General features: G+C 43.4%; 2 protein-coding genes across 3 annotated transcripts in view; one reads left to right on the forward strand and one right to left on the reverse strand.

Moving 5' to 3' along the window:
* The window catches only part of atrx (ATRX chromatin remodeler), a 32,493-nt gene extending 17,540 nt beyond the window's left edge, over positions 1-14,953 (forward strand). For both annotated transcript variants that reach the window (XM_008284372.1, XM_008284373.1), the window contains exons 29-34: positions 282-473; positions 8,417-8,566; positions 10,217-10,333; positions 12,081-12,176; positions 12,265-12,393; positions 13,323-14,953. In XM_008284372.1, the coding sequence (XP_008282594.1) occupies positions 282-473; positions 8,417-8,566; positions 10,217-10,333; positions 12,081-12,176; positions 12,265-12,393; positions 13,323-13,547 (909 nt within the window). In that variant the 3' untranslated portion in view covers positions 13,548-14,953. The remainder of the gene's footprint in view (positions 1-281; positions 474-8,416; positions 8,567-10,216; positions 10,334-12,080; positions 12,177-12,264; positions 12,394-13,322) is intronic.
* A 1,747-nt stretch (positions 14,954-16,700) lies between these two features.
* On the reverse strand, positions 16,701-22,425 carry fgf16 (fibroblast growth factor 16). The gene is made up of 3 exons (XM_008284374.1): positions 22,085-22,425; positions 20,166-20,269; positions 16,701-18,212 (listed from the first exon to the last, which is right to left on the reverse strand). The coding sequence occupies exons 1-3, from the start codon at positions 22,386-22,388 to the stop codon at positions 17,967-17,969; spliced, it is 654 nt and encodes a 217-aa protein (XP_008282596.1). The 5' UTR covers positions 22,389-22,425; the 3' UTR covers positions 16,701-17,966.
* Between the last annotated feature and the right edge of the window lie 1,855 nt (positions 22,426-24,280).

Here is a 24,280-nt window from a genome sequence, read left to right on the forward strand (position 1 = left end):
CATTTCAGATTTTGTGTGCTTCTTTTTTCCTCAGTGTTGAGGTGATTTCACCTCAGTGTGAAATCTGGTTTGTTAATAAACTGATCACACTGTAGCAAAATTTCTATTTTGTGCTCCAGCTAAATCATCTACTGGCACGTCTGCCTTGAATCCATTCGGCTTCAGTGAGCGTTACCTGCATTACTAATGCGTAACCAGCACTGTTGACTCCTGGGACACATGATGTTTAAGTAAACCTGTGCATGTTCTTTCTGTCTTCTTACTTCATTCTCCTCTCTCAGGGTACAATGGAGGAGAAGATTTATGAGCGGCAGGTAACCAAACAGTCTCTTTCATACCGGGTCGTGGACCAGCAGCAGATTGAGAGGCACTTTACTATGAATGAGCTGGCTGAGCTGTACACCTTTGAGCCGGACCTGTTGGATGATCCCTCAGGAAAGAAGAGCAAGAAAGCCACACCCATGCTCCCTAAGGTAAGCATGCTTGTGCTGTATGTATGTATTCAGAATGTTAAGATATACTTCCATGCTGAGCCAAGCATCTTTTTTGAAATTAAATTTAGTATAAATCAGACATGTAATTGGGCTTTGACTAAGATTTCATGGTTTTTCTTTAGACTGATCCCTAAAGGAAATGCAGAAAAGCAGGCTGAAACCTATTAACAGTAGTAAAATGGTCTTTTTTTTCCTTCAACAAACATGGCACAGAGTGCCATTTTAAATGCCAAGCTTGTTTTTCCAAACTTGCAGCCAGTAGTATGTTTTTCGTTTTGAAGTTTAGCACTTCAGTGATAAACTGTTATTTAGACACAGTGCCAGCTTGTATCCTGCTTGCCCTTTCCGGGATCTTTCTATTTCTTCTTGTTTCCTTTCATAATCCTGCACTCGCTCTCTTCTCTTTTTAATGCAGGTGCTGTGTCACTATTTGGGCCCCCTGGGGTTTAATAAGAACACACAGCCCTTACATAGGCCATCCAACCCAGCACAGCTGCACAGATCTGTGTGTTTACTGCTATTTACTAAATAGTCTTCTCATTGCAACACTGCTGCTGCCCTGCTATAAACCTGCACTCCTCTTTTCTTTTTTCATTCATCCCTTGCTGTCTTTTACTTCTCCGTTGATCTTTGAATTACTCCCATCCTTCCCCACTCTGTTGCTTTTTGCAGTCTTTGGGTTTATTCAGATCTTTTTCTTAAGTGGTTTTACCTCTTTGTTTTGGTTTGACCTGGGTTACTCTGCAGAGATCCGTAAACAGAATGGATAAAAGAAACACTGTATATCCAGCCCACTTGCTCTTTCATTGGATAGTCAAGAGCCCTTTCAGTACACCTTTACGGAAATAATTTTTTCTTTTTCATTTACAATCGCATAACAGTTGTTGCTATTGGTATTCTCTTAATAGGCATCAACAGGTAGGACTGCTGTGTGAATCCACTCAGTGGACAGTTGATATCATTGCTCTCACCCTCCATATTCCTCTGAACCAGGAGTAGCCTACTTGGAACGTAGCGGAGCACAGTTGGAGATTTGAAGGGGAAAGATGTGTTCATTGAGCTGCAGCCTGTTAGATGTCTATGATCTTTAATGAGAGCAGTGACATTTATGTGACACAGTATTAAAGACGGAGAGGCTGACAAGCTCTTTAACAAGCCGACCTGTTTTGGCCAGGGGGTTAACTATGATGTGGCAGCAGAACTGCAGTATTTCGGAAGGAATTTGCCGTCTGGAATGATGTGAAGATGAGTCAGACACCCTCCGTCACTTTCAGCCAACAACGCTTTGCACAGAAGGTTCGAGCCACAAAAGACAGACTTTTGTACTTCATCTTTTCAACTCTTTATACAGGAAAGTAGAGCTGTGTATTGTGATTATTATATTGTGATAATTATAGTAAGCACGGCGATATTTTGCAATTTAAATAAAAAAATTTTAAAATCATTTTACGATGATCGACACTATGAACGAAACACCATCATATGCAAAAAAAATCTACACAGATTAAATGCATGGAAATATGACCAATGGAATCTGCATTTGCATTTACCACAGTCCCAGTAGCATCCAACATCACAAAGTTACTTTTGTGTAATGCGCAGTTTTCTGCAATCGGTAGCGTTGTTGAAAATTGATACTGTATCACAAAACATGATATTGCGTTACTCATGTACATCACTGTTTTCTTCCATCTGGGCAGTGCTGTTTTCTTAGCTAGACAGGGCCTGTTGCTTTAAGAGTCAGACCAACATTTGTGCTTAAGATGCTGATTTTTTTTTTTCTCACCTGTTGCTTGTGGAAAGCCTTATTATCAGGAAAAATGCGCAACACATTTCCCCTGTCTTTGTTGTCAGTCCAACCTACCTCCTTTTTAGACCCCCTTTATGTTTTCTACTGGTTTATATCACACAAAGGTTATTTTGGCACTGCCCTCGTCTGATATCATGCCTTTAATTCCACTTTCCTCCTGCTCATCTTTACTCATGTTCCCACTCTCTCCCCCATTACCCCACGCTGTCTTTTCCCCACGATCAACGCCACCATCTGCTGCCATGACTCGCCACTCTGCCTCCAAATGTTCAAAGCGAGCTCAGTAAAGTTGTTTTTCTTTTCTCCCTCTGGCCTCCACTGCATGATGAAGGGTCATTATTTAAACCCCTCTCTTAAGGATGTCTCTCTGCTCTTCAGAAAAACTAATTGGAGACAAAGGAAGCAGGCGCACTTCCCGCTAATGACAAAGAAGGCCTTTGCAGCCCAGACATGAGCTTTTGACTCCCCACCCGCCCACCCTGAGACACTCTTACCTGCTTCCTGTTCATCACACTCTCCCATCTAACATGCTACCACTTGTGAAGTTAGAAATTACTGTGGTAGGCTTTGGACAATAATTTTTTTTTTATACAGCTCTGCAGCGTTTTCCGCAAATGTAGCTGCACTGTACTCAGTGGGTCAAGCTGGCATGCTGTGGGCGTGCCTCACTGTAGTGGCTCTCAGCAGGTGATGGCTGCAGTGGTCATTAGGCTTTGACAGGAACCCTGAAAGGCTGTGGGCAGGCTGCACTTGAACTACTGTATAGACAGGAGCAGACTGGAGCAATAAACCACACCATGCTAGTCTCATTATAGGTAGGAAGTCACTTTGACCTTAAAGGAAAATCCTTACTTGATTACTCTTTAAGCATTATATCACCAATCAGCGGAATACAGCCGCCATTTTGTGATGGTAGTAAATATAAATAATTTTTTGTGTGTGTGTGTGAACCCACCCTCAGCTAGTCATGTCTATTTCTACTTGGGTAAGTGGTTTCTTACACTTCCCAGAGTGCTTTTTTTTTTGCCAGCTTTCAGAAAACATGCCAGAGCTTGTTGTATCGCAGTTGAAGAGAGCACTAATGATAGTACCACCAAGAAACTAGTTATTCCAAGTGAGGAAAAGCCAAAGAGGCATCCTTGACCCTCATTGACTGCATTCTGGTTTAAGATTGTCTGTAGAGGCACTGATGTATCTGCCTCTTCTCTGATGAACCATTCAGGATTTTAGCGAAGATTTTTGCGATTTGTTGCTTAGTGACAGACATGTTTGGTATTGATATTACATTGGCAATCAGTGGTTAGAAAATCCAGGACAAGATAACAAAGAGGACTTGTGGGCATGTTTAGTCCCAATGTGCTTGGAAAAAAAAAAGTTTATATCTTTAATCTGACCACAATGGAAAGAAAGCTTGTTGGTAGTTGTACCAAATGGCTACACTGATAATCATGGACACATGACAATAAAGTTAGTCAGCCTGCTCTCATAGTCATTCATAAAGTTACACGTAGTTGTCCACACAAACTGACAGAAATACTTAAAGATGGTTCAGTCCCTGCAGGAGGGTCTCATATGCAGGACCATCTAATCTTAGCTCTTAAAAGATGTAGATTTTTCAACTGTATTGGCAGCTATAGTCTGACTAATCTATTAAAGCAGCAACAGAGCCAGACAGTAAAGCTAATGAATGAATTTGAACTGTGCAACAGTGTGTTCACTCCTGCAGTAAACATGGCGCGGAGCCCGTCTCTCACCTCGGGTTGTTGAAGAATCCGATTCCCATCTTTTTGTAGAGCATGACCAATGGTGGATTTCTTATTATAATATAATAATTAGGTAGTTAGATGATGAGGTTGTCGTTTAACTTTCCAGTAATGTATTCCACAAACTAGTTTGCAATTTACCACAAAGACACTGCTTGACTCCTCCGTCTGCTCAGCTGTGATGTGTACTCTGCAACATGTGCTGCAGACAAATATGATAATAATATTCAAAATATCAGACAACATGCACGCCCGTATTGATTGGCGTATCTGTGATAAGCCAATTTTGGCATTTAAGGTCAAATTTTGTGACTTTTTCTTCGCAGTACACTTCTACCATCATACTCTCATCGACTCCTTTTGAATCCCTCCTGACCTCCCCCCATCTCCAGCTGGCTGACTCTTGTAGAGAGCGCTTGTAGAAATAGACCCCCCTACCGCTGCTAGCTGAGGCTTGTTTTTATAGGAATGCGGTATGTTTATTGTCTTTTTTTAGCCCTTTGTGACATGCATGATTTTGTTTCTTTGTTAATTGACTGACAGCTAGATAAACCCTTTGACTTGTATGCTGGCCCCGGAGGGTGTAAAGACAACGTGGTTCTAAGGGCAGGGGTGGCCTCCTGATGTCAGCAGGCACAGCGCCCATAGTTAAGTGCATTTCTGCAGAGAAACTGTTTAGAGCAGGCCAGTAGAGTTATGTGTATCATTGGTGTGCAGCTGGGGCAGAGAGAGTTTTGACTGGCTATGTTTAGGTATTACAAATATCTCAGACGCTTGCATTCCTGCTGTCGGGATCCTGTCTTGGCCCCCTTGGTTGCTATGGTTAATGCACCTGTGCGTCAAAAGCAGTTTCTGGCAGACACAGCCATTTGAAGACATTCAAACGCTCCCAGACAACTGAGAATTTCTGTCACTTTGCAATTTCAGTGGTTATTTGACTCTAAACTTTCTTTGTCTTTCTGTTTTCCTCAGTTCTGTTTTTCTTTTTTTAAATGTTGGAATCAAATCAAGAGTCGGTTCTCCTTTCCTGTCCTTCTCCCCAACTGTCGTCTGTCCTCCTGCACTGTTAATGTCTCCTGTGTGGTGTTTTTCTCAGTTAAATGGAGGTTTACTGACAGAAATAAAACAAAACTGAGACCATAGAAACATGGTTAACACATTCTCAACACATTATTAGCCATTTAGGCTGCAGGAAATTAGGTTAACATGGTTGAGAATGTTCTCAGTTTGAGAAAGTATCTGATAACGTGGGCAAAAATCCTGCCAATTAATGCAGGCGGGTGTTTAATTGCATCATACCCTTTACAGTTAAGCGCCACCTAAAATCTATTGGTAGAGTACATGTAGGTGCTTGTGCCAAGTAGTAAAGTCTACATGAGGCCCACTTATGTGGACTCCCAAGTTTTCATCTCTGTGATGTGAGAGCTGCCGAGTTTGAAAACTGCTTTACATCATTGGTGGACTGCTGGCAGGATAGCCATTTTCATAATATACACATGTACAAGAATTTGGCTTAAAGAGGGCATAAATTGTTCTCTCAGTGGAAAGAATGGGAAGGTTTTCATACAGTGGTAAATGTAATGGATGTTGTTGATAAGTATATCAATTCTTACGGACGAACATGTCGACTTTCTTTGCTTTCTTTAACACTTGCAATTTAGAGCTTGCTTTATATTAACATCACATTTACAAGACCCAATATCAAGTACAGGCGTTTTCTACACAAAAAGTGCTGTTTCGTACCAAAATAGAAGATTATCAGGCTCTTAAGTCTGTTGAGATTGTTCAGTCTAACTTGAAGAAAGTCCTGAGATTGTCTGCTGACATGGCCTGCCGCTTCCAATTGCATCTGAACAAACACACACACTGATGCCAAATGTCACCTTTTAGAAACGTTCACTACGCTCCACGTATTTTTCCTCAAAGGGCAAAAAAACATACAAGTTTTGTTGGATGATTTACCCGCCTCCTCTCTGAGCATCTGCCCACCCAGCATTTTTTTTTTTGCTTCCTCTTTTCCCCTGCAGTAAAGTGATAGGCTTCCCCATGCAGCTCCACAAGGATGACAATAGCATAGGTCAGATTACCTACAATCATTAGTGCTGCCTCAGGACACACACACACAGAGCGCACCAGGATGGGAGATGGACCGGACCACCCCAGAGCCATTGCTGGTGGGGATTACTTGGGTATCCCAGCATGCACTGTGTTCCAGTGGGAATGTCTGTGCTGTCATTTGACCTGCAGCTCCACTGACCCGTTACTTGGTCGACAGTCAGAAATGCTCCTCTTTCATGCATTTGAATAAAAACACCACACACTGTCTACATGCTCAACAGATTGCAGCTGTGTTCCAGAAATTGCCTAAACGTTAGTAGCAGAAAGAAACTATGGTAGCAACCAAAAATATGAAATTAATTCCAATCTTTCTCAAGCAAAGTGATGGCTTTTTCAGTGTTTTTCACTGTGTGACAGTTTCTGTTGGTGCCAGCTGTTTTTGTGGGCTCTGTGCTTGTTGCCTATAGTTATGATTGTCCTGAAAACAATCCTGCTCGATCTGTTTAATTAGAAATAAACAGCAAGCTGTGCAGAAATTGCTTGATTTCACACAACCAGAGTTATCTGCCATCCTTCTCGTCCAGACAAGGCTACAGACCAGTCAGAAATCAGCAAGGTGAAAACCTCTTTACCTTGCAGGAGATTTTTTGTGACAACTAGCCCAGAATAACCCCAGAGTGTCCACTGGAACCATCTTTATTGTCACCACTGAGTCAGATTTTGTTTATACATCTGTCAAATGTCACAATCATAACACACACATTTTGCATCTACATCAGCACCAACGTCAGTGTCTGTGGTGGCATTGACTGTGACCTTTATTTAACCTTGTGCTCACCTATTTTGGCAGAACAAACCACGATGGGTTCCTTTTATCCGAGTCAGGCCAACAGGCTCTTCTGTTCTTTTATGTCCTAATTAGAGAGTAAAGCAGCGGTTGAATCGCTGGCTGTGCCGCTGCTCCGAAATGTCTGGTTGTTCAGGGGTGGCCTGGTTTTGTCCTGATTGAGTGTGATGGCTGGGAAACATAAACACATGTCAATGAGGAGCACAATTGGGTCCAGGGTCCAAGTGTTGGAGGCTGTGGTGTGTGCGAGTGAGAAGCTCCCAGTCTGCTCCTACCTTTTTCAGCCACCTTGTCCGTCACTCTGTGCAGTTGTGGAGACCTGAAAAGTACGTCTTGTGTAGTTTTCCTGCAGATCACTTGACCCCCTTTGATGGATCCAGTTTCACTCCGTCTGGTCTGGTGTTTATTTTCTGTTTATTCAATGCAGCTTTGCAATCACTGCTTAATTTCAGAGTTTGATGTTTCAGTTTTGTTTTTTCTTCCCTCTCCTTAATTCCAACGACATCTATGATTAATTTTGTTTGCACCTTCACACCCATTGTCAGTGTTCAAAGTGAGACGGAGAATTGCAGGGGAGGAGAGCAGAGCCCCTCTGTGAATTGGCCCGTGTGGAGGTTAATGATGCAACTTCTGTATGACGTTGTTTCCAGATTGCAAAGTTCCAGTTTAATGTAAAGCTGAGTCGAGACAAAGAAAAGCAAACGTGCTGCAGAGAAAGTAATTTAAACCATGTTTGTGTGAGCGCAGCCTGGTCCAACTCTCTTAATTTTCCTCAGGTATTGTTTTCAATAACAATGTAGCCATGGAAACCAGAGTCTCAAAAAAACCCCAAAAGAAGCGCAAATTATTTATGTATTTATTTTGTTGTTGGAACTGACTGTCTACATTGTTTTTGTAAAAGATGTGGCTGGGAGTGTGTGTGTGTGTGCAGACCTTGTTGACCTTCTTGTATTGTTAAAAACATGTTAACTGGTGCTGTGGTTTTCCAATATGAATTCCAAATGGCAAGCAATGGACCAAAGAATGATCTCGTCACTGAGGATGTTTGATGCAAGTAAATTAACTCTGGATTTTCAGTGACCTAAAAGACAACTTAAGGGGATCTTGGTGGCTTTGTGATTCTCTCATCTCTCTACTGGTGCCTGCTGAGTAAGGACAAAAGTCCCTAAAAAGCTATAAAAAAGACAATTTTGAAAAAAGGTTTCTATCCACCCATGCATTTAGCAAAATTAGTTTTCAGTGTCAGAAATTTATGACGGTCTTGTTGGTTGGATGAACTGAAATAGCTGAGATTTTTTATAAAAACAGATGTACAGCTCACAGAACATTTCATTAAGATACACACAGCAAAGATCTACCCATGTTGGACAATAGATGAAATCTTTTGTAATTAATAAATGTGACCTTTAATACTTGATTATTTTTGTTGTCTTCTCCTCTGTAGGATCCAGTCCTGGCTGAGATACTGCAGAACAATAAGGACCAGCTTGCGTGTTACCATGAACACGACTCCCTCCTGGACCACAAGGAGGAGGAAGCCCTGAGCGAGGAGGATCGCAAGGCTGCTTGGGCCGAGTACGAAGCAGAGAAAAAGGTAGGCGACGAGCAAAACGTGCATACAAGATCCAAAGTCAAAGGCACACATATGCAGTACTTAGCCTTTGTGTCCATCATTTTCCAAAGCACTGACATCAAAGTGCAAGGTGAGCTAAGCGAGGCCCCACTTTGGTTTGTCAAGATGTGAGTTAGTGTTGGATCTGTATAATCCTTTCATCACCTAGACTAAGCAGATGACAGGGCCTCCCCTTACTCCGGTGATGGTCATTTTGGCCCACCATCAGGCTAGCGATCTGCTATACAAATCACTGAGGCTGTCTAAGCAGTGTCAATGCTACTTACTGCAAGTACGTGGGTCCGCGGAGGGTTAGGGACTCCTCTTCTGCACGCACATACACAATTGTCTTCTCTTCCGACTCCTTTTTTGTGGGGCAATTAGCAGCGTTTATTTGGAGAAGTGTACGGGGAGGGGGGTGATGTTGTAAGAGAGCAGGAGCAGGTCTCCTCTCCCCCTCCGTGTAATCCTAGATTCTAATTCACTCTAATGATTATTTTTCCAACACACTCTCCCTCCTCTGCCCTCTGTGTCTTAAGCGGCTTTTCCCCTCAGAGCTCTTCTGCTTTTCTAGAGAACAGAGGGTTCCCAGTCGCAGGAAAAACAGTGGCGCTGAGGTCAAGTGTGAGGATTTCAATTGCATTCACATCACTGTAATGTGTCTTTCAGTAAAGATGCAGAAATAGTCACTTTCATCCCCAAGAGGCTGTTCAGTATCATGTTGTGTACTCCGTGTTTTTTTGGAGAAACAACTGGAATGTAACCGAACCTCTGCTAATGTCTTCACAACTTAAGGGTTGGCCGGCGGTGGCCAGGAAAAGCTATGTGTATGAATATCAGATTTGCAAGTCAGGAAATGGGAAAAACTGAGAACGTGATCAGGTGCCCAAAACGAAGCTGAACTCAAGAGCCTTTGGTCTCACTGGGATGACTTCAGCTTTGTGCAAAGAGGCTCGTGTCATAAATTCACATTTGAGGCGCTGACTTTTGGAAATGAAGTCAAGTCTAGAGTTTGTCTGTCTGTCTGAAAGGTGTGTGAAAGCTGCAGAGCGACTAAAGATGCAGCCCGAGTTCAGGCGCAGCTGCTCGGTAATAGCAAAAGTGAGGCGCGTGTATGTGCACATTCACGTGTGTTGTGGTTTCGTGGTTGTTGTGAGGTTTTGTACTGTTTAGGTTTGCACACCTGTCTCTGACCACGTCCAAAGACCCCCGCTGGCCCTCAACACGCACACACAGACACACACCCACCCCTACATACCGGATGGCCAGATTACAGGGCACGGGAAAACCATCTGCAGCAGAGACTCAATTACATACAAACATCGGCATCCTGCTGGCCTTTACTGGGACAAGACTGTTTACCTCCGGTCACTACTCTTAGACACGCAGTTAATACAACAGGAGCTGGCTGAAACTAGACAACTTGTTGCTCGTGTAGCATGAAACAAGTTAAATGTGTGAAGAGGTTAAAGCCTTGATGTCAAGACGACTTCAGTCTCTGTGCGAATGAGGTTGACAAGCGAAGTGAGCTGTCGCCTCTGGTCAGCCACAGTGATTGTTTACAGCTTCTCCCATCATGGCTCCTAACACCAGTCTAATTGCCCTCCTCTCTCTCTCTTTTTCATCTCTCAGGGTTTGTCCATGAGGACCAACTACCAGTCAGCGTACGCTCATGCCGACATGGGCACCTCCAGCTACTTCTCATACAACATGGCGGCTCTGGCCTCCATGAGCAACCAGCAGCTGGAGGTAAGTAATGAGCTCCACATGCCCCTCTGCTGCCTCACACTCTTCCCTCTCCTTCCCCCCACGGCACGGCGCCCCACATTCCTCAGACCCCACTGCTAATTGTGACAACAGTCTAGTAGCGGACGAGCCCTGTTCTGCCCTGCTCCTCCACCTAGCAGTTCATAAGACTCCACGTCTGGGGCAGCAGCTATTATTACACAGTGACTGAGGGAGCGGACAAAAGGTCCACGAGGCAGTTTCAACAAGAAAGTCAAATGAGTGTAAAAATGTTGCATGCTTTCTTAAATTCTTGTAGCTATCGCATGTGAGATATTAAGTCGTTCCAGCAGTGTCCTTGTAAGCAAACACACTGCAGAATCTGGCAGACGGGGGATTTCAGAGGTCAAAATCAAAGTAATTTTTTTTTTTTTTTTTTTAATGCTTTCACATTTAGCACAAACACAGAAGAATTCGTGTTTATTTGTTATCCTCTTTCTGGTCACTTGATGAATGTAAATCTAGCATTTGGACTTCTTTTGTTCGGTAATCACCTACTCCTTCATCAGCTAGTTGCTAACATTATCTGTCTGCTATTTGGTGCTGGGAAGAGTTAATCAGTTACAGCTTTTTTGTTAGTAGTTGCTGGAAGTGGTGAGACTGAACAATACAGTAAATATGCAGGCTGTAAAAACAAAATAATGAGCTAGAAGAATTTCTGCAGAGCTGCACAGGTGGATATAATTCACTGCGGGTTTCACTATGAGTGAGGCCTTTTGACATTACTCATTTTATTTAGTGTTAATCCTATAAATATTGATGAATACAGGTTTAAGATCATCTATGCGCTACATGACAACAAAGATGTGGTAAAGCAATTTCTGTTGTTTTGTTTTTTTTCTTCTTCTGTCACAATTTTACTATATGTGGACTCATTTTTTACTGCAATATAAAGTCCTGCACCTTGATGGAAACAGCACAACCATGGCTAGAAGTAGAGAGAACTCAAAAATGTCTTTGGGCAGCATAACAAAGTTATGCAATAGATCGTAAAAATCAAAAGGAAAAACAAACATTGAGGCTATCGCAGCTGAATCAGTGATGGCTACTTGTCTGTGCCAAGGAACAGATAGTTTTGTTTTTTTAAAGAGAATCTGCTGAATATAAACATTTTATTCTTGGCACATTTTTAACTAGAACTTTTAGAATAAAGTGATGTTTGAGGAAACATCTCAGTTTTTGGCTTTGATTTGATTCTTATTCCCTTAAAACTTAAAGTCACAAATGATTAGATCGAGAACCAACGCAAAGTTGAAAATTTGTCGGGCCTTCATTTTTAAAAAAAATTTTTTTTAAACGTTTGTTTTATTTTCTTCTTAATTTTTCTTTTTTGCAATGATGACTAGTGTAATCTTTTTTTTTTTTTTTTTTTAAATAAAAAGGAATTTTCCTCGAAGCCGCTGGTGCTGTTTGAAGTTCAGATTCTTTAAATGGCTGTAATTCACCACAAGAACCAAGCAGAAATGTTTTTCACACAATCCAAATCTTGCCATTTGTAACATGTAGGTTGCTAGTTTGGAGGTTGTTGTTTCCTGTAGCCAAAGAGATGTTGACAACAGCAGCTTGCAGATAATTGAAGGAGAGGAGAATGTGCAGGGAATCGGCAGGCTTATACCTGCAGTGTACATCCAGTGAGTCAGAGTAAGTAAATATAGGCAGAGCTCTCCTGCTTTTTGTGTCATGTTTTGTGACTCCTTTATTTTCTGTTCAGGACCTCATTAACCAGGGACGCCAGAAAGTCATTGAAGCCACAAATGCTCTGAAAACGTTGTCACGGGAGTCACTGGAAGATATAATCGCCACAGTGGTGAGTGTCAAAAGTTCTGCAGCACAGCTTGTGGGTCTGTCTTTAGTCAATGATTATAATTCGATAACTGTGTGAACCGTCCCCTCAGTGGAAGGAGAACCCGGCACTCACAGAGAGCCAGGTCCAGGCTATGGCTCTGGGGCGGCAGGCCAGCGTGGAACTGGAGCTCAAGCGCAGGGAAACCATTTACAGGGACGTTCTCACCAGGCAGCAGACGGTAAGAACCACTCCGTGTACGAGCCACGGTGACTGATGAAGGCAATCTCTGCAGTCACGGCTTTTTCATTATGACATATAAATTGTAGCAGCTCGAACTAGGCCACACTGACAGAATTAGTTATTATCACAGTACTTGCTGTGCCTGAAAGACATAGTGTACACATTAGAAAATAGTAATAAATCAGCATTAGTAATGTAAAGCAGGTGGAAGCATTTGTTCAGGCACTTTTCAGAACAGTCAAAGTCAAATAGTCCAAAGTCAGTGATCTCAGACGGGGAAAGGGCAACAACAGCTGCTAATAAATTGTTTTTTCCTGGCTGGACCAATTTACCTGCTGAAGCTAAAGAGGAACTGCTGTAGCAGTATCTGTATTGTGAAACCATAAGGCTCAGTTTGACCTCCTACAAGCTCAGATCTAACCTTGACTACACCTCTGAGACACCACTATGTGTGACCTCTGATGCGAGCTGTAGTGTTGGGTTTCTAACCAGGACAGGGAACACAGTGATGAGGAAGCAGTATGGAGGAATGTACGAAAAGCCCATTTACAGGTAAATGGATCTAAAATAGCGGCTGTACAACTAAAACTGAAAGAAGCTGTCCTATCAGTCCACACGTGAGAAAATAAATAGGTGCAGCTTATTTTGGAAATATTGTGAGGGACTAGGGAGGAATGTGGTTAATGAATAATGATGTAAACTTGGGTTCTTCAGTCACCAGGTTGTTACAGTGTGTGTGAACTTTTCTGTGGTTTCCCACTTTGCCTGATTTCTTCCTGTTACTTATTTTTTGGTGATTAATCTTGCAGTATTTGACCTTTTGTTTTCCTGTCTGTTCTTGTCACACGTGGCTTTGATATGCGAGGTCTTCATCGTTCAGCTGTTCCTGAGTTGTGCTGTAATTATTATATGTTTGTGTTTGTCCAGCTGATGATGTTCGTGCAGAAGCTGATTACCAACAGGAAGGTGCAGGAGCAGCAGCTGGCCATGGCTAACCAGGCCAACTACCTGAACCAGCTGGCTCTGCAGAATGGCATGATGGGAGGCGGCGGGCTCAGCCAGATGGACCTGCTTGGGATTTACCAGCAGCTTCATGGCATGAGCACCCATCAAGGCATGGGCAAGAATCCTGGGCCCTCCAAGGGCCTGTAGGTCAGAAGGAGTCTTTCTCACCCCCCCACGCCTCTAGCCGGCTCCCAGTGGCCCAGTCCAAGCGAGGCCCAGTTGTCTGTAACACACTGTGAGACCCCTCAGAGCTCAAAACAAACTGGTGCACCAAGCCGAGGGTGGAGTAGTTCTGAGACTAGACTGCTGTCTACCGGGGCCTCAAGTGGGATAGACTCTCAGTCTTTTATTCTGTAATTCACTGAGAGAAGGTGGAATATAATGTATAAATGACTGTGTGAAAGGTCCGCTAGGAATTTCAACAGAAAAAAAAAACATGTATATACCGCCTTAATGTTATTCAAGTTCTATATCTTCATTTTTCATGTATTTAAAGACGAGTTCTACCCCCAATGCTGTTCAGCATTGTATTGTTTCCACCTTAAAAAGGGTTTCCTTATTTAAAGTCAGTTTTTTATACAGTTTTAAATGCCTAACTACACCTGAGTGGGACCAGTGTCATGGGTGACAGGACTCTATGATGTAAAGCTCTTACGTGCTTATTAGCCTCCGTAGATTCCTCCATCACAATCTAGCAGAGCAGGCGGCAGGTGGTACTGTGAAGTCCTGCTCTTTTTTGGGAGATGGAAGCAACTGATAAGTCAACAAAAACAGGAAAAAAAACACAAAAAAGTAAGGCCTTATATTCGTTTCCTAAAAGAAGCTCTGTAAAGATTTGGTGAGAATCTTTTCTATTATGCTTTTAAGTGTTTACATTAGTTGTCGCTGAACATGATAATGGAATGCTTGTGTTGTTCAAAACTGCCTGCCAGTTCCTATGACCTTTTTGTAACATCATTCTCATTGTCACGTGTTGTCTAGCATAGCACTGTGCGTCCTGTTCATATGTTTATGTTCCACTTGTGTTGATCCCGAGCCTGGGCGAGTTACTGGGTCTCACAAAGCACAGCCGCTTCAGCCGCGTGTCACAGGGCCCAACACTTTACACTTTACTCGTCTTTCAAAGTTTGAAACATCTGTTTCAAGATGGAGTGAGGAGAAAGAGTAAAGACTGGAAATCTTAATATATCTGGCTGATTTGAGTCCTCTGCTTTGTGAGAAATGCTCTCCTGGACACTGTAGTCTCACCAGGCAGGCCCCCAGACTACTTGTATTCTACTTTGGCACATTCTTGCTTCTAAATGCTTAAACTGGTATAGCTGTTAAACATGGGGAATATGATCATTTCTCATGAAGAGACACCTGTTGTCTCTGGTTGACTCCTGTGTTTGCACAAGGTGTATTTCATAAATGTAGACAGGTTTTTTTGCCCTCCTCTAAGAATGTTCTTATGTTAGCAAATACACCAACATGATTTGCCATGAATCTGATCTGCTATTATCTTGATAAGTATTTAATATAACATTTAATAAAGTGACCAAAAGGATGAGCAACTCGTGTTTGAGTCTTTTGTATTAAACAGCTAAAATACTATTGATTTTACAGTTCCTCGCTTTGCACTGACTGTTTCTAAAAGGGATGATTGGTGGGAGATTTGCTTCTGGTTAGTTTCACTTTTCTGATTGCAAATCTTTTTTTTCCTTTTTCTTTTGGCAGATACCAGAACATGAGTGGACATGGAATGATGAAAACACAACAAATGCCCAACAATAGATAAATGGCAAATTTGACTCATTGGACCAGTTGTACATTTTGCACTTGTGTGCCTTCTGTCCAGGAGTTCAATGAAACAGTAAACACTGTAGTAGATATGAGGCTGCAGCCAGCAGCTGGTTAGCTTAGCAAAAGACTAGAAACGGAGAGAAACTGCTAGCCTGGCTCTCCCCAAAGAAAACAAACAGTTCTGTTTGCCAGGCAACCAGTAGAGTCACTATGTCGACCCAAGAGCTCCACAACCCCCAGGAAAACCACAACGTTATATTTATATTCTTGGGTTTTTGTACAAGGTTGAACAAATGAGTTATAATGTGTTTGCTGGTGGACTTCTTAGGAAGCAGATTTATTTCACCTTACAGCCAGTCAAGCGGTTTCCCTCCTTTTCCAGGCTTCATGCTAAGCTAAGTTAACCATCTCCTCGCTACAGCTTCATATTTATTACACAGATATGACAGCGGTGTCAGTCCTCTTACAAATTCTCAACAGAAAGCCCAAAATTTAAACAGTTCCTTTAACAGTTGGAAAACCGATAGCTGATACATCCTGATGCAGCGTCCCTGTGTTTCACACCCACAGCACTAAGTGCCTTTTGTCCCACTCTCTTCTCCCTTCAATCTTTCATCTATTTTTCCCCTCTCCCGGTATTGTTTTCATTTCTCAGTCTGCCAGGGTTTTCCCCTGCATGTCTTTGACTTTTCCATTCCCTCCCCCCAGGGGAGCTTGCTCTCACAGCTTACAGATATCTGCCAGTGGAGAAACACTACAACTATTGCAGATGTTGAAATGTTGATCCCATCCCCTCTTAGCCCCAGATTACCACCACTCCAGGTTTGCGGCACATCCCCGCTGGTTCCCTGTGCAGCAGGCAGCTGTTTCTGTCCATTGAAAAGACCCGCTGCAGACTGACTACACTGCAGAGCCTGTGAGGCCCCTGCAATGAACAACCAATCACTGCTCTTAAGCCACGCTGATGTGTAAAGCCAATTAGGAGTCAGGATCCAGTTGCATAAGGAATCTGATTTTGTACGGTGGATGTAGGCAGACTTAGACCTTGTGGAGACAGAGGGAGCCTGTGCACATTACTTGATAATGTAACCCTGACTTGGTAAGTGGTTTATGAGGGCACACTGGCATGGGGTTGCACGGGTGTTGTTCACTGCAGAAAAAAAAAAGTTGTTGCTGTATCTGTTTTCCTGATTTTCCTTCACTGTTGAACAGCTTTACAATATGCCACGTGGTCGGTGCTTTTAAAGTCATTTCATTTGACTGTTTTTGATATTAATTGTACAGCATAATAATGGTCTTTCAGTAGTGCTATGTTACATCACTGAAGGCTAAATCAGTTTCGTCCAAAGGAAACGTGCTTTTTATGTTGCAAAGATAGGTCTGTTCAAACAAAAACGTATCCCCACAGTTATTAGAGCATCCCTACAAAATGTGAAGGCTCTTCTGCTAACAGCAAGACCACCACTCGTAGCAGCTAGCAGTGACTGTAAATAAAAGGAAAGACATGCAACATTCACATATATTATATATCTGGTTTTAATTGATACATCAGACTTTAATCCAAGCAAAAATAGTCTCTCACAATGAGTTCTCGATAGCAGGACAATTTTATTGTCATGTTCATTGCAGTTCTTCATTGTTGTGTTTTGTTTTGTTTTTTCTCTTTTTTGGTGTCATTTCAGTAGAATCTGCAGTCCAGATAACTTCAAGTTCATTACAAAATAAAGTCTTTGCAATAAATAAATATATAGATTTACATTTATACTTTATATGTAGAAAATAAATATATTGTACATCTCATAAATAGGATCACCCATATGTACACCTCAGCTGCTCGCATTTTTAATAATGTTCCTGACACTCTGAACATTACAAGTCACCATCCTTTAAAGAAAACCCATCTTAGTCTTTACAGCCACAGTCAGAGAAGTGCTTTCGTCCGGAGCGTCATTGCATGTTTTGTATATAATTCCTAAAAGGCGCTGCTTGATATTTTATTGAAATGGGATGAATGTGACGTTTAGACTCAGCTGGGACTCGGGATGTGCAGTAAGTGCTGTTTCATCAATCCCACAGTCATCACAGAGATGTTGTTCCCCTCTTTTATCTTTGATTTGGAAGAAAACTCAATAAAAACTCCAGTTCACCATCTAACAGTCACCTCACAGACAGTCCTCTTGCAGATTCTGTAGTACCTGACAAACCCAAACCCTTACTTTCTATCTATCTTAGCATATGTGGAATGTGCTCTCTCTTACATATGTCAACGTGACTGTGTGTGTAGTGCATGATGAATGCACAATGTGACACCCGCAGTGCTTTCTGTCATTTAGAGCTCCGAAAAGTCTCTTCAAACCAGCTCAGTGCTGCTCAAAACCACAAAGAGCCACGTCTCCGTTGGTCGTCACTTCAGTATCTACACCCTTAAAAGTGGTTATTGAGAAGCCATGGCACCTGATTCGATTTTTCCTGATCGACCCACGGCTGGCCCATGTCCGCAGTGGTTTTCGTGAGAAAGCTTTCCCTCCTTTTTGAGGTTACGAGTCCACTGCAAAGAAGCAACATCCAGGAACATGCGCAATGTTTATGTCACTGCCGTACGTGCTTGGCAGCGGGCCGAGGTGCAAACACAGTGACCTCAGGGGGAGCTGAGGGTAAACAGTTCTGTACCAGGTCTAAAATATCCACAACACCCGCCCCCACCCCCTCCTCCTCCTCATCCTCCTCCTCTTTGTTTATTTCCGTGCCCCCAACTGTAACCAGTTCTCCCAGTGTGAGCACTGGTCACCTGTACTGGAATAAGTCCCTGTAAGCCTGAGGGATCTTCTCTATCTCCACCGGCCTGGGTAAGAAGTGGGTGAGTTTCTGGTGCTTCTTAGTCCTGCCACCCTCCCTGGGCGAGCCGTCCTTGTTTAAAGCCACGTAATAGAAGCGTCCCGTGTCCGTGTGCTTGTACAGAGTCGAAGCGTAAGTGTTGTACCAGTTCTCCTCAAACTGCTCCCTGAACACACATTCTGCTGTCAGCTTTTTCTGCAGGAGAGAGAACAACATGTTAGTCTGGGACCAAAAACAACAACAACAACCAAAAAAAACCACACAAGATTTAAGAGACATAAAAATGCAGCTGGATGATGTTGTTCTGCATGCAGGGTCCAGCTCTCCTGATGCACGAGTTCACGTCCGTCATTTTGGGCTGCGCTTAAAAGCTGAAATGAACCAGTGGAACCTCATTTGGGCAGGTGCTCATTATGACAAAAGAGGGGGAAGTCATTACGAGCGGCTTTTCACTTTACGCTCCACACTCACTCCTCAGACCTGTTAACCTCTCGTTGTGCACGGGGAACTATTTCCCTCCCTGTGATGCTACGAGAACAGTAAGCAGGCGTACAGTCTTCTAATTCTCTCTCTAACACACACACACACATGCATGGAGCAGCTCTCAAAGCTTCAGCCTTCACTGACAGAACAGCATGAGCGATGGCTGCGGGTTCAACAGGTGAGAGTGTGCTGGCTGAGTGAGCGTGTGAGAACAATAAGAGACATCAGGGTTGGAGCTGCTTCGCTGCCAAGACCAGTCAGTCTCTGCTGCTGGAAATGAAACGCCATCACCGAGGACCCAGAGCCAAAAAGCACTTTTCAGGTTGTCACAGATAGTCTCTGATCAGTCTCCTGTCCCAACTGCTTTTTTTTTTTTTGGCATATAAGGCATCTTCACAACATTTCAGTACATCCGTCTCTGTTTTTAACACATTTCGCAGTTCTCACAAGTGTTTGTGCGAGTGTGTTGTGTTTTACTCCAGAAGCAATTTTGTTGATTGGCTGTCAGGCTGCGCTTGGCTGCGGCTGTGTGGTGAAGCTGTTGTCTGTAAACACAGCCCAGAGGGCACATGACTGGGCCAGCTCCATCCTACACACACACACACACACACACACATACACAACCACACACCTCATCGGATCAAAAGCTCGTCAAGGTCTGGCGGTTGTGGGACGGAAGCACCCTTTTACCTGTTATCCTCCCCCCCACTCCCACCCCACTGCACCTCCTGGCCTCTTAGATTCAGACAGACATGTCTACATCGCTCCCTCTGTCAGTCAGGTGACTCAGTCAGGTGTGCAATTACCCCCCACACCCCCAAATCACTGCCTCCCACCCTCACCCGCCCCCTTCCCCCCCCTTCCAGGGTCAAAGCTCCAGGATGCCAGACTCTGATAGCGCGCAGTAACAATATCTGCACTTTCAACATAATGGCCGTGCTTAAAAGTAGCCTCTGTTCGAAATGATCAGAGCCGGAGGGGAGTCTGAGCCCTGAGAGGCCCTCAGGTAATGCCCTGGGACACCTGATACAGGTAGCCCTCACATACTTCCCCTCCATTGTCTTTATCTCTTCCCTTTCCTCTCTCTGTGTCTGTCTCCACCACACGTGAGAGAAAATCCAGCCAGGATGTAAAATTAAAAAAAAAAAATCCAAACCTACATTTGCTGAGGAGGAGAAACACCACATTTCTTCTATCTCTATACATATAAAACACTGCAGTTCACATTCGTGTGCACAGAGACGTAATCTCAAATAGATTCCCCCACAGCTCACATCCTAAGTGACTAAAACCTTCCTGTCTCCACTTTGGGGAAATATGTAAATATTTCTGCATATCTCAAAACTAAATGAAGAGGTTGGTTTTCTCCCTGAAAGCTGCTTTTCCTTGAACCCCTTCACATGAAAAACAAGTATGAAGAATAAGAAACACATTCTTGTTTTGTCTCACTGTGGTTTTCCCATCTGCCTTGTATGGGAACCTTGATAACAAACTTTTTGATAGCTCAGGACTGACGTATGACAGGAAGTTTCATTTTCTGGGAATGGCCATAGAAGATAGCACATACTTGTAAAACAAGCCGTGTATTATTGAGTGCCAGACTTGTTGTGAATGAGACCCTGAGCTGCTTGGCGTTGTAAAAGAAAGGAGGGGTTTTTGACTCACCGACCCATAGAGCTCTCCTTTCTCATTCATGCCGAGGTAGAGACCGGCGTCCACCCCTCTGATGCTGACCAGACCCACTGCCAGACTGATGAACTCCAGGATACCTGAGGTCAAACACGCAAACTGGTCAGGGAAGCTCACAAATAACACTGTAAACACCACTGAGAAGACAGCTGAGTGCAGCTACAGGTGGCCTCCATTTATCTGACTGCAGACCAGTCACACTGTACATAAGTTACCAGTTTGGGAGAGGTTTTTTTTTTTCCTCTCCTTCCGATTCTGCCCTGCATATTGTCATCTTATGTTAAAGAAATGTGGAAGGAATATCCAGCATCCTCTTGCTATACCATATTCCCATTGAGACTCTGCCACTTTGAGACCACTAAATAACTTATTTTGTCATAAATTACAAAAGGAAAAACACAAAAAGTGTGCGGACTGAATTAGGGCTCATTTTCTAGTCTATCATAATGGCTTGTGGTCTTCTATAAATGTGTTCATCCTGTGTTTGGGAGTTTCCCGCTGGCTACTAAAGCTGAGATGTGGGTAACTTGTTCAGTGATCTGCTGACTTACAGGAAGTTACAGCAAAGTGAACATCTAACTTCAAAGGCAGGGGAACAAGTGGTAAAATTAAAAGCCATTGGCTGTTGTGATGCAGAGGTTAGTCAGAGAGGATCCAGCTGGCTGTGCTGACTGGCAGAGGCCAGCTTACAGCCACCTGGTCCCCATCTCCAAGACCTCATCTGCTGCCAGAGAATGACAGAGAAGATCCCTCTAATTTTTTGTGGGGTGAAGAGTGTGTTTCATATCCCTATAATCAAAGCCATCACAGCTCTGACAAAGGCCTTACATTTTAAAGCTAAGTGAAGCCAGAAACAAACACGCGGACCACCCATCCCTGTAAATCGGCTTGTTTTGGCTCAAGTCTGAACATTAAACCTTCTCTGAATTCCGCAGTGGTCACGCTTTAATTTAGAGTTATTCTGCTTTTTCCGCATCGAGCGAGCCGGCCTGCACCTGTGACATGACTGCATGGATATGAGGCGAGAGACATGTGCGCATCTGCCCTCTGACCTCGTTTGTTTAGCCTGTCGTTCTCCCACGAGCCGCGCATCGCTCCATGTAGGGCTCCAAAGAGCTTTTTTTCGCAGGGGACAGTTTGTCTCAGCGTTGCAGGAAAAGCACAGGTGAGTCCTGACAAAAAGCCAGCGTGCGTAAAACCACGATCTTCTCACTGTGGCGCACATAAATTAACTGCACCTATTTTAAATAATAACTATTACGCCTGTGCTTTTCGTGCAAGCAAAAGCAAATACTGTCACAAATCTAGTTTAATAGCAACACATCTACAGACGGACACGCGCACATGTGCGAGCTTGTTGTTGCTGCGCACCCGCACGCTTGTTTGCGACTGAGGAGAGACACCTGCGCCCCACGCGCAGCGGGGATTGCCGGAAAAAAGGTGTGTGACTTCGCTTCCCTGCGCGCCAGGTGACAGTGACGCACGAACGAGTATCCTCTGGGGACGTACGGCAGGAAAAAGCTTCTTAATTAAACTGACTTCCCCTAGTTTGAGAGTGCTTATCGAAATTGAAAGTACAGAATTTGTTACTCTAAAACAAATCCCTACATTCAACAACATGTTGTCATTAATAACTGCTCATGCTTCAGGATTAGGCATACCATAGTTTCCCCTCTCTCATTTAGCCAAAGTTTTTCCAGTAAGTTAATTGTGCGTAAAAGGTTTATTGTGCGTAAAGGGCTTGTTGTGCGTAAAGGGTTTGTTGTGCGTAAAAAGGTGGCAGCAACTAAGTTAAACTATTGGCTTATTTTGTCAACTGAGACAAATATTCAAAATCGGAGATATTTCAAATTTCTCACTGCAAAAAAAGTGAAATAATTAAGAAATACGCTCACCAAATCTGCTGTGGTCCTGTCTTGTCCCATGCACTGTGCCATTGGGGAATATCTCCAGCTGAAAGCCGGTCCTGCAGTATAGCTGCCGCCGCCTCAGGATCCCTTTGAGGTGCCCGAAATCTGTCGGCGACCCCCGCTGCAGCCTGCCTTCAATCTGCCCCAGCCGCTCATTCAAGCCTACTGGAGACTCTGGTAAGGGCATATTCCCCAGCGCAGGAAAGCTTTGTAAATCCAAGTCGAGTGTCCCCAGAAAACTCCCGACCTCTGCCATTGTGTGCACAGCTGTCAAATTAAGCGAAGGCATTTAAGATGTACGGTGGGCTAAGCAGGGAGAAAAGTTTACACAAGTCCGGTCCATGCACGCCAAAAAAGCGTACCCAGCGCGCCGTGCTCCTCCAAATCAGCGGAGTCCTCTCAGTTTATTGATAGTCCTTTGCTATAATCATGAGTTTGATATCTCTGTTTATCAAATGGAAAGACTCTATTATATACATACTCCCCACGCATTCTCACATTGGATATTCAGACACAAGCCACGCCTGGCTGGCATCCCTTCTTAAGCGCATCAGTTTGCTTTACTTAATGTGCACTTTCAGTCCAACTTCTACAACTGACGGTGCCGCTGTCTGCATTTATGTCACTGCTGTCTCAGAAAGCTGCTTCTACTTTCCGATCAAATAAATCCAAGTCCAGAAGTGTCTCCGAGTAGCTCCTGTGCTCCTGTTTGCGGTCCGTGGCTGTCTGATAAAACCGCATCGCCTATCCTAGGGCAGGGAACTCTGGCAACAGTTTGTGGTGCATTAAAATGCGGCACAGATGCGCGAGCAAAGACCATCATCGTTAAAACACGAATGGCAGCTGACATAAAGCCGAAAAACTACATTTATCATAAACTGTAACAACCACTTCACCACAAAGGCAATCCATAATGTACACTGACTGGTTTTTGGTCACACCACAGACTCCTGGAAACAAAACAAAAAAAGAGGAAAACCGCAAAGCAACATTTACCCCACAAGATTATTGAAATAACCTGTGTGTAATCTCAGAGTAATCCAACCTCCTGCACAAAGTTTCAGTGCCAACCACTGCAGTTGGACCTTTTCATGAGAGCATTTTCTCCACCTCCTTGTTGGAAGCAGGTGCTTCCTCGCCCCTTCTGCAACAACGTTTGCAATGTGCTCCAGCTTAACCACTTGTACTACTGGCAAGGAGAGAAAAAAAAAAAGGAAAATCCAAAAGCTGATGACGTGTAGTATTAAATCTGACTGGTGCACTGGTGCAGAGATATCTGAACTTCTGGAGTCACTGGAAGTGCTTAGATGATTTTTTTCACCTCTTCCAACATTAAACTTGCTTTGACATTTGTGCAAAGTTTCAAATTAGTTTGGTTATTGTGTAATACAACAGGAGAGCAGTGTGCACCACAAACTGAGAAAAGAAAGTCATGCATGTATGTTTGCAACGATTTTATCTTCATATTTCACGGCAAATGTTCCCTTTGGGATGGCATCAGTGGTGGAGAAAGTATTCTGATAATTAAAGCAGCACTTGTTTTGAATTCGAAGCTACTAAAGTAGTTGAAAATGTGTGTTAAATTCTTGTATACACTCTAAATGACGTGTACTTTTGCAGTTTCTACTAGTTGTAAACACCATCACATTATATACCCAAAAATCACACAATGAAAAGTGAATGAAAACAATACCTGCAGCTGTCAAATACATCTGGTGGAGTAAAAGTACAACGTTTGATCTGTGCCATCCTGCCCATGAAAGAGAACACAGAAAAAAAGCCACAACAGGACTAATGAATAATAAGTGTAATTTATGACTGAATGGGGGATTTTGCATCTCCTCAGTGCACAATGGGACAACAGGTCCCAACTTGTGGTTGCGCAGGAAAAAAAAAAAGAAAAGAAAGAAAAACACAGCTGTTTAGCAAAGACTTTATTTCTGTGTGAAGATGGAAATGAAAACAAACTCCAGGAGTGTTTTAATTAGTTCACTGTTCTTGAGATATCAGTGACAGCAGGGATGGGTGGGAGGGGAGGGCATGATTACATCAATAACACCATTTAACTATTAGGCATGTTATTTTAGACCTCCTTCAAGCTGCTTGCAGAAACCCCCGTCCTGAGGGGGAGTTCTCACCTCAGAGTTGCTCATCACAGGCAGCAGCAGCAGCAGCAGCAGC

This window comes from Stegastes partitus, unplaced genomic scaffold (genome assembly GCF_000690725.1).
Source record: "Stegastes partitus isolate 25-593 unplaced genomic scaffold, Stegastes_partitus-1.0.2 Scaffold356, whole genome shotgun sequence".
Lineage (NCBI taxonomy): Eukaryota > Metazoa > Chordata > Actinopteri > Pomacentridae > Stegastes > Stegastes partitus.